This window comes from Rhamphochromis longiceps, linkage group LG17, assembly GCF_057381845.1.
Source record: "Rhamphochromis longiceps isolate RC_006_pf linkage group LG17, R_longiceps_female_GT1.1, whole genome shotgun sequence".
Taxonomy (NCBI): domain Eukaryota; kingdom Metazoa; phylum Chordata; class Actinopteri; order Cichliformes; family Cichlidae; genus Rhamphochromis; species Rhamphochromis longiceps.
Genome location: NC_140573.1, coordinates 24,346,578 through 24,362,135, shown reverse-complemented (window position 1 = coordinate 24,362,135; position 15,558 = coordinate 24,346,578). Strand labels below are relative to the sequence as shown.

Sequence of the window (15,558 nt, the reverse complement as noted above, 5' to 3'; positions counted from 1 at the left end):
ACCGCAGTGGTTTCCAAGCTGTGTCCTGTGGCCCAACAGAGCACCTCGAGGTTAGTCCAGGTGTACCTTGGGTATTTGTGTCAACTTAACATTATTAGTGCAAATTTAAATTCATGATATCAGTTTAAAGAGTCTGACAATAAGATGGGTGAGGTAAGAGAGATAACTTTCCTGTGTGCAACACACAACTGCTAACTGAAATGGTTATGCTATTAAAAGTGCCTGCATCTGAAAATACAATCAAAAGAGGAACTGACAACACTTCAGATGACAAACAGGCTATTTTCTGCAGATATGAACACATGTGCGCCTTGTACTGTGTTTTTTGGGACACCTTACACAAGAAACACAAAAATAAGCAATTTAACACCAACATTAAGTTACACGATATGTCAGTGCATGTTGCCTCAGCTTCTCTTACAGGGAGTGCAGAATTATTAGGCAAATGAGTATTTTGTCCACATCATCCTCTTCATGCATGTTGTCTTACTCCAAGCTGTATAGGCTCGAAAGCTTACTACCAATTAAGCATATTAGGTGATGTGCATCTCTGTAATGAGAAGGGGTGTGGTCTAATGACATCAACACCCTATATCAGGTGTGCATAATTATTAGGCAACTTCCTTTCCTTTGGCAAAATGGGTCAAAAGAAGGACTTGACAGGCTCAGAAAAGTCAAAAATAGTGAGATATCTTGCAGAGGGATGCAGCAGTCTCAAAATTGCAAAGCTTCTGAAGCGTGATCATCGAACAATCAAGCGTTTCATTCAAAATAGTCAACAGGGTCGCAAGAAGCGTGTGGAAAAACCAAGGCGCAAAATAACTGCCCATGAACTGAGAAAAGTCAAGCGTGCAGCTGCCAAGATGCCACTTGCCACCAGTTTGGCCATATTTCAGAGCTGCAACATCACTGGAGTGCCCAAAAGCACAAGGTGTGCAATACTCAGAGACATGGCCAAGGTAAGAAAGGCTGAAAGACGACCACCACTGAACAAGACACACAAGCTGAAACGTCAAGACTGGGCCAAGAAATATCTCAAGACTGGTTTTTCTAAGGTTTTATGGACTGATGAAATGAGAGTGAGTCTTGATGGGCCAGATGGATGGGCCCGTGGCTGGATTGGTAAAGGGCAGAGAGCTCCAGTCCGACTCAGACGCCAGCAAGGTGGAGGTGGAGTACTGGTTTGGGCTGGTATCTTCAAAGATGAGCTTGTGGGGCCTTTTCGGGTTGAGGATGGAGTCAAGCTCAACTCCCAGTCCTACTGCCAGTTTCTGGAAGACACCTTCTTCAAGCAGTGGTACAGGAAGAAGTCTGCATCCTTCAAGAAAAACATGATTTCCATGCAGGACAATGCTCCATCACACGCGTCCAAGTACTCCACAGCGTGGCTGGCAAGAAAGGGTATAAAAGAAGAAAAACTAATGACATGGCCTCCTTGTTCACCTGATCTGAACCCCATTGAGAACCTGTGGTCCATCATCAAATGTGAGATTTACAAGGAGGGAAAACAGTACACCTCTCTGAACAGTGTCTGGGAGGCTGTGGTTGCTGCTGCACGCAATGTTGATGGTGAACAGATCAAAACACTGACAGAATCCATGGATGGCAGGCTTTTGAGTGTCCTTGCAAAGAAAGGTGGCTATATTGGTCGCTGATTTGTTTTTGTTTTGTTTTTGAATGTCAGAAATGTATATTTGTGAATGTGGAGATGTTATATTGGTTTCACTGGTAAAAATAAATAATTGAAATGGGTATATATTTGTTTTTTGTTAAGTTGCCTAATAATTATGCACAGTAATAGTCACCTGCACACACAGATATCCCCCTAAAATAGCTAAAACTAAAAACAAACTAAAAACTACTTCCAAAAACATTCAGCTTTGATATTAATGAGTTTTTTGGGTTCATTGAGAACATGGTTGTTGTTCAATAATAAAATTATTCCTCAAAAATACAACTTGCCTAATAATTTTGCACTCCCTGTAGTTAAATGATAAATCAAAGTCATTTTACAACTTATACTCCACTGGTTCAGTTTCAGGTATAAGAAGTGTTAAAAATGTCCCATCATGAACAAAAACTTAAATTTGCACCTTCGCTCAGGATTGCAAACACATCAAACTGGCATTTAGCTCACATTTTATGTTTTCTTTAGAAAGAGAAAGTAGCACAACAACTGCAAGTCCAGAATGTGCCTCGGATACAGGCCAGTAACGTATCCTGACATGTTCATGTGCAATGACAAAACAGCCTGTAAAGTGGGCTTCCACGTAACGGTATGGGCATAGGTGTTACATAACAGCCATCTTTGAATACACAGGAAAAAATACATGCTTCTCGTGACTAAGCCATGAGGACAGGAGAATTCAGTTCAAGCAATAAACAGCCAGGGACATACCCTTACTGCTGACCTAAAGGAGAAATCTACAGAGAGAATTAGAGCATGTCTTTGTGACACAAGTGGCATTCTCTGTTTCCCATCTTGTTAGTGAGATTCCTCAGACGCATTTTCATCTGTGTCAACCGCACCAATCTGTTGATCTGATGAGGGCTGCAACATGAAACCACCCTGGCCACATTATGGTTAAAAAAAAAGCAGTGCAGGGTCTTACCTGTGTTCACCTCTTCTTCTTTCCCATTGGTGGGATAGTGTGGCTTCAATGTAGTGAGGGCCAGTGGCTGCTCCTGAGTGTGAGACTGCATGCTGCCCGTTTGACTTCCTGTTGAGCATTAACCTTTAAACCTGAGATCTTTCAATTCTTCTTCACAGCATCTCTCGCCTTCCTTGACAGCCCTGCACCAGAAAAGATAAATTCAATCAAAGCTCTAATTTAATCAGATAATGTTCAATCTGCCCTCTGTCCAGAATAGTCCAAGATCCTTCCAGGAAACAGATGATTTTACTGCTCTTCGCTTACAATAACACGAACGAATCGACACAGTTCACAAAACCTTGAGGTTTGCACACATAAACAGCCAGTATTTGATGAGAATTTCCTTGGAAATTGTGCACACTGTATTTCCATTTTCTTGAGAATAAACAAAAGAAGAAGTGGGTGGTTACCACAACCAGCAACAGCCAGTTTGTCTTAATGTGCTAAAAAGAAAAGAATGCCACCTTCAGAAACTTAACACAAGTCAGCTGATATTTTCAAAACAGTAAAAAGCACAGCAGTTTTCTGCATCATTAAAATCATCCTCTCCCTCCTCTGCCTGTGTGCTTTTCCAATATCTTGCATGCTGTGTTCATTTTCATACCACAGCAAAACTGCATCAGATAACCAGTCAGAGTCAAACAAAGTAGAAAAACTGGAATAACATGACTAAGCAAACAAGTCTGCAAATAAGTGTGACCAGAAAATATGCATCCAGGCACCTGAGGCAAGAGAATAATACAGAAGAGCAGAATCATGTCACTGTAACTAAATATGGAAGACTAAAGAGGAAATACTGTCTTACCGTAAATATGTATTTCTGGCACATACTGAAGGAAGCGTAACTGTGTAACGCTAACAACCATAAACACGTTTCTTTTGATCCTTTATATCATTAGCTAAGCTAATGTGTTAACTGAATATTGTTGGAAAGAACTGTAATAAAAAAATAATAAAAAAGAAAACAGGTAACCATGTCCTGATATTAAGTTTTAACCTTTTTCTTGTGGCTTTCTGTTATTATACAGAAATACCTGCAACTTACTCTACTTCTTTTGTCTTTTTGGTTTGTAATCCTGCTAATAACCTTCAACCTAATGCAAATCCTAACAGGTAAAACATGCTTCCAGGTGTTGATTAGCAAACCAGCTTCACCCTCCGGATCAAAGGTTAGTTTCTTCCCCTCCTCACAAAACTACAAAACTCAACTGTAAATGTGACTGGGTTGTTTGTTTTTACCTTTCCCAACCCGTTTTATGTGGTATTGTTTTTCTTTTTAATTCTGTTTCTCTGTATTTAGCTAATCAGTTCAACTATTTCACCATTTGCACATTGACTGATTAACTGTTTAGGCCAGGCGTGTCAAACATAAGGCCCGGGGACCAGAATCACCCTGGTGAAGACTCCAAACCGGCCAACTGAATAGCTTTGGAAAATGTGAAGGACAACATAAATTTTTGACTTTTAATTGTATTTTCACAATATTTACAGCTTTTCCTATAGATAAAGACCTCTGTCATAAAATTCCCAATACAAAGTAATTAATTTATACATTTCTATAATTTTACACATTTGCTTCTTACAATTTAAGCACAAAGAGTCATACTGACAGATTTCTTTCATTTACTACAGCGGCCCTTTATCATGTGCAAAAACTGAGACAAACTCCTTAAATTGCACCTTTTATCTTATATTTAGATATCACATTGACTACATGTGTAGTTACATTTCTTTACACATAGACAGAAATGGAAGTTTTAATGTAACATAAGGCTGTATATGACCTGCAATGCAAAATGAGTTTGACGTCCTTGGTTTAGGTTATAATTATTACTAAATCATGCAAAAATATAGTGAACATTTTCACTGAGTCCTCCCTCAACTCCTTAAATGTCTCATTAGTCCACAACCCTCACAGCAGGTCCCTTCTCTGAGCAGTTCTCCCATGTCTGCAATGATCTTCACAGCATCAAAAACATGACAAGTTAATTTTCCCATTAATGTGGCTTTAACCAAGGAACCTGTACACATCCGGAGCTGCTGCACAGCTGCTGCCTACTGCCGATCATAACTAAGATAGGTGAACTGCAGAGACTTATTTCCTACAGGAATCAATAAAGGATGTCTTACCCTCTAATACAAAGCGGAGAAAACAAGCAAATCCTCCAACCTAAAAAATACAATTCACTGATGATCACTCCTTGCAGTGCATCATTAAAGCTGTATAAATACACTTAAAAATGCCAAGACAGCACGTAGAAACCATGAGACTTGTGCAGTAAAAGGAATTTTAAGCAATAAAGTAAATCCTAAAGGAATAAAAACCAAAAGTCTATCCAACGCTGGCATTATTCCATGAATAAAACAAAGAAAAACAATCAAAACAATCATCAGTTCATTATATTCACAACAACAGGCTATGCTTGTCACTTGCCTGGTGGTTGTTCTTGGTCATGCAGTCACATCACCAATGAATCACTCACCGACTTACACCCATTTTCATCAACCTGGCAATTAGAGCTGAGGCATGTTGCTGTCACACAGCGATCCTCAATCAAGAAGAAAACAACTCCAAGCTCATGGGGTTGTTGCTCTCAACTATGAAAATCAATATCCAAAAGAGCAAAAAATACTCCGTGATTAAGTACCCAACCTGATGTGCACCCACATGGGAAAAAAGAAGAAGAAATAAAACAAAACTGTGATGCGCATCCAGCAATCCTCTGATGAAAACACATTGAAGTCCTGCTTCCAAAAAAGAGAACAAAAGAAAGAGCCTTAAAATCCACAGGAAAGGAAAACACTTCTCCTCGTCCTCGCACGCCTGTTGGAGCTGCGAGTGTATGTAGAACTGTGAGGCTGCAGCACAAAGGCTGTGACAGCCTCAACAACTAACTGTGTGTGTGTGTGCGCGCCATCCCCCACCACAGAACACACACCCCCTTGCGTCCCACAGTGGCTCCGGCGTGCATCCATTGCGTAAACAACACGCTGAGCTAATTTGGCTCACATGACGCTGCTGTTTGCTGCCCTTATCCCCCACTCTCTGCCTAAGTACACTACAATCTTCAGCACTGATACATCACTGTCGTCAGCAGCCTTCCACAGCACTCATTAAACTCATCAGAGTGCTCAAACACTGCTATCAAACAGTAGGAGGAGGATGAGCAGCTCGTTTCTTTTCCTTAAAATTCTCTTTAAAAACTTGCAGTTTCACATTCACTCTACATCTGCTTATTTCAACACCTCAGCAAAGCAATCTAGAGCCTGATTGACATCTTTTAACTACTTTTTATGGTTTGTTATTTTAAAAACAGAAACAACGATCCACAATTTGCAGCTTTTGTCGATTTTATATCATCGTACATTGGATAGCTCTAAGATTTTTGAGCTGATGTGAATTTTCAATGCATGACAATTGACTCCCAAAGTCATAACCTCCTGTTTGAACTTTAAAATATCAGATTTTTACCAGTTTTAGTTCTGCCTAATCCAGAATTTCAAACACACTTCTTCGCCTGTTCACCCATCATAAGAAACACATATGTGAAATGTTTTTTTTTCCTCTCCAGTCTTTACTTCCACCGAAAAATGAGAGGAAGAGAAGTTACAGCCATGAAACGATGAGTCAGTAACACTGGTGTTATTGAACTTGTTCTCAATACTCTCAGCTTCAACTCCATCTAATTTGTTTTAACAGAAATGAAGCACAACAAATCCTACATCCATCTGAGTCACTGTAGCACAAGGTTGCCTCAAACCTTTGAAAAATTGCACCATGTATGCACAGCCCTCAATAGGGCGAGGAACAATGCACCTTTCTGAGCTGTTTTGGTGCTACACTGTAGCCCGTTTTCTCTGAACTGAAAGAAAGAGAGTAAGCCCTGTGGTTAAAGTGACTTTGAGCTTTAATTTGAGGGCTTTAACAACCACACGAGATGAAAAGTGCAGCGACTGCAGCCCTATCATTGTCCACCTGCACTTCCCAGCAACTGGAGGCAGAATGTTTTTTTGTTTTTTTTTTTTAAACGCACCAACCATTCCCCACACTAATTAGCTCAATACATGATGAGAACACCCTCGAAACATTTAAGCTGAAGGTTTTATTTCCAGTATGCTGGAAATTAAATATTGCAATGAACCACTGGAAGTCGGCTTAAACAACAATGTTTTCTACACTGACTACTCCATACCAGCGCAAGCTGAGCTTTTCCTTAAATTGATCCCTCACTGGATAAACAAGTTTTCCAAACCCTGAGGGACGTTTGTTTGTTCTGACTCAGTGTTAACAGTTCCCCTCAGCGTTCATCCAAAAAACAAGCCAAATTTTTGAAGGAGTTTTTTTCTGGGAGTTTCGCGTTTGTACTTGATGAAGCCTGCTGACCTGCAGCCTCCTGGAGGAAACAGCCCAGATTGGTCACCAGGGGATTAAACTGCTCTGAGAGTGTTTAATCTCAGACGCAGGACATTTGTGCCCCAATTGTCTTGGATTGAGAAGAGTTTTTTTTTTTTTAAATTGATTAGCCCCTGATGGGGCGCTCGGGCATCCACGTGCTGTCTTCTTGCCTTTCTCTAAACCCATCCATGCCAAAGATTTAATAGGGGATTTAGGAGATTAACTACCACTGCATGGGCTTGGGTTTTATTGCATTACTCCGTATTAGGTTCTCTTCTTTTAGAGCTATCCAAGAGTTGTTTCCTCTTGGCAACAGGATGTTATCATATAACAATTTGTCCTCTGTTTCTAACTCTTAATTCCTGCTGTTTTTAACATAGATGTGCACACAACGCACCCAATGTGCTTTATTCCCCAATTAGAACTGCCTGTGATCCCTCACTGAAAACATAAGCATGAAATGACGTCGGGCAAACAAGCATCTGCCCCTCAGGACCACAAATAAATAAATAAATAAAAGAGAGAGGAAACAAGGGGTGAAACTCCCACATCCCAGAGCGTTCTTACAACTTCCACAAAACACACTTGCATAACATGGACAGCCTGCAAATCCAAGGCTTTTGGAAAGCAGGAGGAGAAGCTGATATTTGCCTACCTCCTCCCCTTATTCAAATAAGGGGGGAGAGTAAGTGTGATGCCAGCAGAAAGAAAGAAAGAAAGAAAGAAAGAAAGAAAGAAAGAAAGAAAGAAAGAAAGAAAGAAAGAAAGAAAGAAAGAAAGAAAGAAAGAAAGAAAGAAAGAAAGAACTGGACTCTTTCTATCTTTGCTTCTCTTATCTGTGCAGAATATGTGATTGCCTCTTTTCCTGAAACGCTCACCAGTGGATTAGCATACAATGCCTGATCAAAAAAAAAAAACAGCCGCGTGATAAATGGCTGTTGGATGACACTTTTAAAATAAATGAATAAATAAAAAGCCAAACCACCAAAAATGATAATCAGCTGGTCTCGTATTGGTCTTTCCCGTGGAGAAAATGGATTATGTATGTTTAACATTATGACCATCTTCGCATTTTCTCCTTTAAAAGTGCTCATTTTAGGCGTTTTCCCTTTATCCGCACGCCTGCGCTCACGCATTCCCACTCGCAGCGTCGTGGAAAAAATCTTTGGAGCCACAAGAAGTCTAAAAGCATGATTTATTCATGCCGAACCTCTATCTGGGGCTCCGTTACGCAGTCTTTATTGTTTCTGCTCATTATGGTGACGAATTTAATCAGGAGGTGGAATCCTCTGGAATATTGTAAAGCCACTAAAAAAGAAAGAAATTGATTTTTGCGAAGCACCTCGCAAAGAAAAAGAGAAATAATTAAATAAATACGCATGTGGTTTTACCCAATTATCTGCTTAATCACTCAGAAAAAAAAAAAAGAAATCCCCGCAGAGAAAACAACACAGCGAAAGAATTTTTTCTCGCCCGACTGTGCCAACGTCAACATATTAATCTAAGATTGCAGGGGGGATCAAAATCACCCTGTTGGTTTTATAAGGAAAACAGTATTAATCTGACACACGGCGATCTAGAAGCATCGAATGAGCCACAGCATTTTTGATAAAAGTGAAAGAGGAAACGTTAAGTGCACATAAGGAAGATGAGGCTGTGAGGGGTGTAGCCGACCAGCAGGCTGGCTGGCACTCCGGTCATGTACTTTGCACACTCAAAACTGCAGCGGAAAAAAACTCCCACGGAGTTGCCAAATGCACACTTTGAATTTAATTGATTAAACCTCGTCCATGTCCACCAAAAGAAACCGAACCGGACGCTTTATCTGCCGTCGTTTTATTTTTTCCTCGTTCAAAGATTTTAAGGCGCAGTTTTCCCCCTACGATCACCATAACCCGCCATGTTGAAAGTGGTTTGACATTTTGGCAGTGTCCGGTATTTTCCGAAGGCTTTTACGCATCTAAAGATGACGGGAAAAAATCCCACATGACTCATCTATATGAGAATGACGGCAATAAGTCATTTCTGGCGTTAATCTTTAAAATCAACTTCGTGCTCACGCCAAACAAAATTGCGTCGCGGCCATATAAAACACAGCATTAAAGAAACACATCAAATAACACACGAGCCGCCACTCACTCCTATTTTCCCCACGAATTGTTATAAATTGTGTTGTTTTCAAAGCAGTAAATGGCAGAACACATGCTAACAGGCAAAATAAATAAATAAAAAAAATAACAAGGCAATAAACGATATTACCGAGAGTGCCACGAGACAACGTCCTCTCCGCCGGTGAAAGCTGTTAATTACAGCGCGTGCGAGACACTTTGAGCAACTTGGGCTCGTGAACGAAAGCTCGCGACTATATTATCTCGTTTCTACAGAAACCGTCTCAGGAGCACTTCGCTGTTTCAAAGCGGAGGAGGAGGAAAAAAATAACTCTGCCTGTGTTTATTTCGCCGATAAAACCTCCCCCCCCCCGTCCCCCCTCAAACCCCGTCCCCCCATAAACCCCCCCCCCCCTGCTCAGGACCGCCGGAGCCGTCACCTGTCTTACCTGTCCAAGTTTTTTTTTGTTGCCTCTCCTTCTCGTGACCCCCCTCTGCCTTTTCTCTCTCTCTCTCTCTCTCGTTCCCGCGAGCTACGCAAGCGACGTCTTTCAGCTGCTGCTGCCCCCCCTCCTGTTCCAATATGGCATCCCCCATCTGCGCATGTCCAAAAAACATCTACAAATACTTTCAAGCCAACTCTTTCATTGACCTTTCAGCACAGTAGCAAAAACATATTTCTACAGGCTTTTGTAAATATGGAGCCGAGGTTAAGTGAGACACCCACAGCCCCCAAAACTGAAAGCTGTATTCTACTCAGCCGAGCAGATACAATGAAGACAACATCTAATGCCTAATTTATACCTGGTGTATGAAATAAAATGAAACTATTTTTTTGTGTGTGTGTAAAAACAGCCATTTCACCCACCCCCAGGACACATTTTTCTTTAACTGTATAGTTACAGTTTTATTATTAACAGGAAGATAAACTATGACCCCGTATAATCACACGTAAACAACAATAAACGTGGTGATCCTTTTAAGGACGTATATGTAAGAATAGTTAACTGTAACAGCAGCAGCAGTAGAGTATGTCTCATCATAAGCAGCTGCATATGTGCGTGAATAAAAAAGTGAAGTCAATAATTTATGGCTTCTTGGCACCATTTAGTCGTTGTTAGCTACTTTTCTCAGTTCAGACTTTTTTCTTCTTCTTCTTTGTTTTGGGAATGTCTACCGTAAGCAGAACCCTTGATATATATATATATATATATATATATATATATATATATATATATATATATATATATATATATATATATATATATATATATATATATATATATATATATATATATATCTTATCAAAGTCAACACTATCCTCTAGCGGTAGGAGTGTATTGCATCAGTTAACGAGGCGAGGCGCTCATGCGTAGACCTCAAAGGTTGGCATGTATTTTTAGAAAGATCTAGAAAGAGTCAGATATTAACAAACTGTGATGGTAAGTTAATCCCAGTGGAAGGCAGCGCATAGTGAAAGTTTTATGGGGTGGAAATAAACTGAACTTTCAGCCTGGCTTTTTGCCCGGAAAGTGAGCGCTACGCAGCTCTATACCGCCCCATATGACGTTTTTTTTTCGTCTTCTTCTTCTGTTTTTTTAAGGTGGGCAATTTCTAAAAGAAGTTTCAGTGAAATTAAAGCAGGTTCCTCTTTGAACCTGAAACTTCACTCCTGACCTTGTGCCCGAGTTCTGACTCTTTGATGATATTTTGGGGACTTACTCCAATCACACGATGAATAATAGGGTGACTGTGTGTCCCACTTTTTTCTTTTTTTTATCATTTGTCCTCCCCCCGATCTCACGAGACATGTCCCACGGTTTTATTAACTGGCATTTACGCATGTCAGCCACAAAAACATGTCCATGGATCCGTGGATGCAAAAAGTGATCGATCGTATTTAAAGTGTTGTAAATGGTTTGTTGGCCTTCAGTGTTTCAAACACATCTCAAACATGTCCTTCATTAATGATATCGAGTCACCTTGTCACAAGGTAGAAGATGCAATCGGTTTTTGACAAAGTCACTTGTATGTCTTTTATTTATAGGAGTAAAACGTCTCACAAATATTAAAATGTCTTTTCCAAGAGGAGATCTTTTCAGAAGGGCAGCAGAAATTGCCACAAATATAACAAAGCAGTTCTATAAAGATATTTTACATGTGATCAAAGAAACTGGACTGATTGTAACAGGACACAGAGTGGGAACAATAATGCATGCTATACTGGTCATTTCTTTAATTTTCTATGTAACCATTTCTCTCGCACATCCTGTCCACTACAGCCTATTTACCAGTGTAAGCAAAGATATTACGCATAAAAAACACAGAAACGTAAGCAATCACCTTTTTACTCAGATGGCAGCTACATAAAAACAAACGAGCTTCCGCTATGTTTAGAAAATTGCTTTTAAATTGAATAAAGTCAATTTTTACTTTGATATGATCGATGCCAAATCTTTACCGGCATATTGCGCGCTCGCGTGTGTGTGTTTAAGCTATCGCTCAGCTTTAGTAACGCGCAGTGCCTGACCAAACCAAACTCTTTGCTCAACATTTATTGTCTCTCGTTGAACTGATCATACTCATAAAAAGAAAATGGAATAAAGTTTTTCCATGAGCAAATGTCAAGTGCTCATGGACCTACTAGGTCAGCGCGACAGCAAATATAAATAGGTAATGTATTCATTCTTAGAATGAATAAATAAAAAGCTGTAAGTCGGTGACATGTTTGCCTTGATTGGCCTGACTAAACATGGAAACTATTTGAAGGATGAAAGAATCTAACATTTCTCAACGGAGATTAACAGAGTTAATAAAAACACCGAGACTGTTGACAAAGTATAGCTATCTTAAAAAGGGAAGTGCATGACTTCTGGAAAAGTTCATGTGTGCAATCATGTCTGCACAAATTGCAAGTATAACCTGTGTTTACACAGTTGTGTAGATGTCGTTTGATATGCACAAGAGAAACCAAAACCTTCTGTGTGCTCCCGGAAAAGCTGAAAATATGTATCACGACAGTTAAAACCTGTTAATCAGGGTATTTATGATCAAACCGATATGGGGCAAGGAATGGAAAGTTTGAAAAATATGCGCAGTTTCACACATTTATATTTAGGAATCAAATATTGTTTCATTCAGCAATGATCGTCGAAACGTGGAGTTGCTTCATTTTAAGGAGAAATCTGTAAAACCCGACGGTCTCACTGTACAAGCGAAAACGCGCTCGCTACGTAGATTGCTTTAATTAAGGGTTTTGTTTTGAAATGTGTAATGGGAAGTTTGGTGTTGTGTTTACGGTAGATCTGCCTCATGGAAGCACAAAGGAGTCCTGTAAAAGACAGGAGGAGAGGCGCTCGTGCTGGTGGGATGCCACTCGTGGAACAGATGGTTGAAGCGTGCGCCGTGCGCCATTAATCTGCCAGAGAAGAAGCTTTTCCAAGCGCTCGGGAGAAAGGATTATGGCTCCATTTACACGTACACACAAACATACACACACACGGATGGCACGTGCTACTGCTGCATCACGTACACGCGGTTTTGCTCGCCGCAGGGGCGTTTCCAGGACTTTTTAAAATGGGGTGTCACAGGTGGGACCGGGAACAAGGCGCACACCAGAGTGTTTATCATAAATCTAAACACACTCGGCCTCGTGGGTTTCTCTGCATCCTGTCAACGATTCATTAGATGTAAAGAAGTGCTGCACACACATTTAAACATAGATTACTTGGTGCTGGATAACTGTTGTGTAAAGTGGGAAATATATTTAAAAAGCAACATTTATTCAAGTAAACCTTCTAATCCTACTTAATTATCCTAACAGCACACATGTTTTATAATTAAATTATATTTAAAACATGTAAAGAAAAAACTTCCACATTCATTATGATGTAATATTTGAGTTCTAGTTAGGTCTGTGGAGTGTAGTACTTGAGTTTAGGTCTTGTGTCTCAGTCCTGGTTGTCTTATTGTTCTACTGTTTGGAATTAAAGTCTGTGAGTCCACTCAGAGTTTCCGTCTGTCACGATAGTTCTGGTTTCACGGTTTCAGCTATTATTTATTTTCTGCTTTGCTTTGGTGATCACATGTCTCTGGTGTTTTGTGTTTAAATTGATCTTTTCCTGTCTGTCATTAATATCTACACCTGGGTCTTTTTTTTATCCTTCTGTGCCCAATTCCTTGATTACCCTCGTGTGTATAAAAGTCCAGTCTTCATCGTAGTTGTTGTTTGATTGCCTTTCTTTCCTGATGCTGTGTTCATGTTATCTGCCTGCTTATAAACATCCATCCATTCATCCATCCACCCTCTTCTGCTTATCCTTATCAGGGTCGTGGATTCAGTTTGCGTCTATTTTTCATGGACTTTAGGATTTTGGATTCAGAAAATGGTCTAAATAAAGGTTTTCCTTACATCTCCCTGTCTGTAAGTCTGCATTCGATTTCCTTTACCTGCAACTTATGACACACACATTGCTGGGCCGCTTGATTTAGGGGGGTGGGTCAGGAAAGGCATTTGGGGTAAAAATCTGTCAAAGCAAATATATGGAGCTACACACTGTGAGCCCTTCGGGAGCAGTGAAAGTAGTCTATCAGCAAAATCATAAGAAACTCATATTTTAATATTAACAGTATGAAGTACAAAGTACAATGTTTGCATCCAAAATAGATAAAAAGCAGAAAGTAGCATACTGCAAAAAAAAAAAAAAAAAAAAAAAAAAAAAAAAAAAAAAGAAAAAAAAAAAGAAGAAGAAGAAGAAGAAGAAGAAGAAAAAAGGAAATTACCATAGTAACGGTAGTAAGTTACTTTCCATCCGGTGCTATCTGTGCTGTCATCTATCATTGCCACAATAGCAGTGCTATATTGTAGGGCGGGGCGGGAGCCAAGTTGTAGTTGCTTCCAATTAGCTACAACCTGATGGATAGAATAAAAAGTCTGTTATTGAAAGAAAATCAGAAGGAAGTTATTGTATTACTCTGCTAAAGGCTAAGGTCACTTTTACTCTTCTCTGTTTTTTATGCGTCTTTTCATCCCTGTGGAAACATTACAGTTTATATGGAACTCATGGGTTGAAATGTGACTGTTTGTACAATAATCTATGTAAGAATAGATCAGGGCTGTTACCAGGATGTTTTTTAACGGGTTGCCACGGGGGCTAACCAAATACAAGTAGAGGAACCCACAGGACCCACACCCTCTGCTCAAGTAAAACGTGCAGTTCTGAACTTATGTTACTGTACAGACTGTGCTTGTCATGAAAATATACTTAATTTAAATAACAGTAATGTTATGCAGAATGGCTCTTGTCGGAATTATATAGATGACTTTATCTGTATTCTTACTGGATTGTTTTCTGTATTTGAAAGTCTGCAAAATCATACAATATTGACAATATTTTTGTATCAGTGGAGTAAAATCAACAAAGCATAGAAAGTCTATCTATCTATCTATCTATCTATCTATCTATCTATCTATCTATCTATCTATCTATCTATCTGTGTGTGTGTGTGTGTGTGTGTGTGTGTGTGTGTGTGTGTGTGTGTGTGTGTGTGTGTGTGTGTGTGTGTGTGTGTGTGTGATGTAATAAAATTATATCATATAACATATAATATACTTACGTTTTTTGTTTTATTGGAAGCCAGCTGGAAAACCTAAAGATTTCCTTTGTTACATCATCACGTGAGCCAGCAATTTGCCTCGTGGGGCCCGTGCGCATCACCGACATACACACGCACACACACATATAGGATCACATTAACTAATTTCTGCTGCGAGAAAGCTGCGTCGATTCCACCCAAGAATAACAGGAAGTTAAACGAATTTATCTTCAAAATAAAAGGCCAGGAATCGTCTCAAGAGAAATAAACATGCTGAAAAAAAACAACAAAAAGCCAGTTGCAAATCAAAAGAAAAAAATCCTATTCGCATTAATAAGATAAAAAACACTATTACTTCTAAATAGCTTTTCATATAGGATCATTAAAAGGGTACAGTCGATAGTGGTTTCAGAAGAGCTATATTATTTCGTATATTGTAGAATAGAATAGAATAGAATAGAATAGAATAGAATAGAATAGAATTCAACTTTATTGTCATTGCACATGCACAGGTACAGGGCAACGAAATGCAGTTTGCATCCATCCAGAAGTGCTTTAGTGATATAGATATATTACAATATATATTAGCAATAATATAGATATGTAAGTATATTACAGAAATGGGTCTATTATGGTATGTTATAATGTACATGGTATGAAGTATGTTGTGAATATTCTATAACTATAAGTATGTACAGGCTGTAGTGAGTACAAGCTATGTACAGGATATGAACAGGATATAAATATGAAAAACTATACAGAATATGAAATAAATAACTTTACAGAAATCTGAGATATACAGTTA

General features: G+C 39.3%; 1 protein-coding gene across 6 annotated transcripts in view; it reads right to left on the bottom strand.

The window, feature by feature from the left end:
* sfmbt2 (Scm like with four mbt domains 2) overlaps window positions 1-9,689 on the bottom strand; it is a 61,313-nt gene extending 51,624 nt beyond the window's left edge. Inside the window, exons 1-2 of one of the 6 annotated variants that reach the window (XM_085386251.1) lie at window positions 9,608-9,689; window positions 2,613-2,794 (exon numbers count right to left, since the gene is read on the bottom strand). In XM_085386251.1, coding sequence (XP_085242377.1) covers window positions 2,613-2,703 — 91 coding nt within the window. In that variant the 5' untranslated portion in view covers window positions 2,704-2,794; window positions 9,608-9,689. Of the gene's footprint in view, window positions 1-2,612; window positions 2,795-5,088; window positions 5,567-9,309; window positions 9,492-9,607 lie in introns of those variants that run through there. The other 5 variants (XM_085386252.1, XM_085386249.1, XM_085386250.1 and 2 more) reach the window with 5 other exon arrangements.
* Window positions 9,690-15,558: the final 5,869 nt, after the last annotated feature.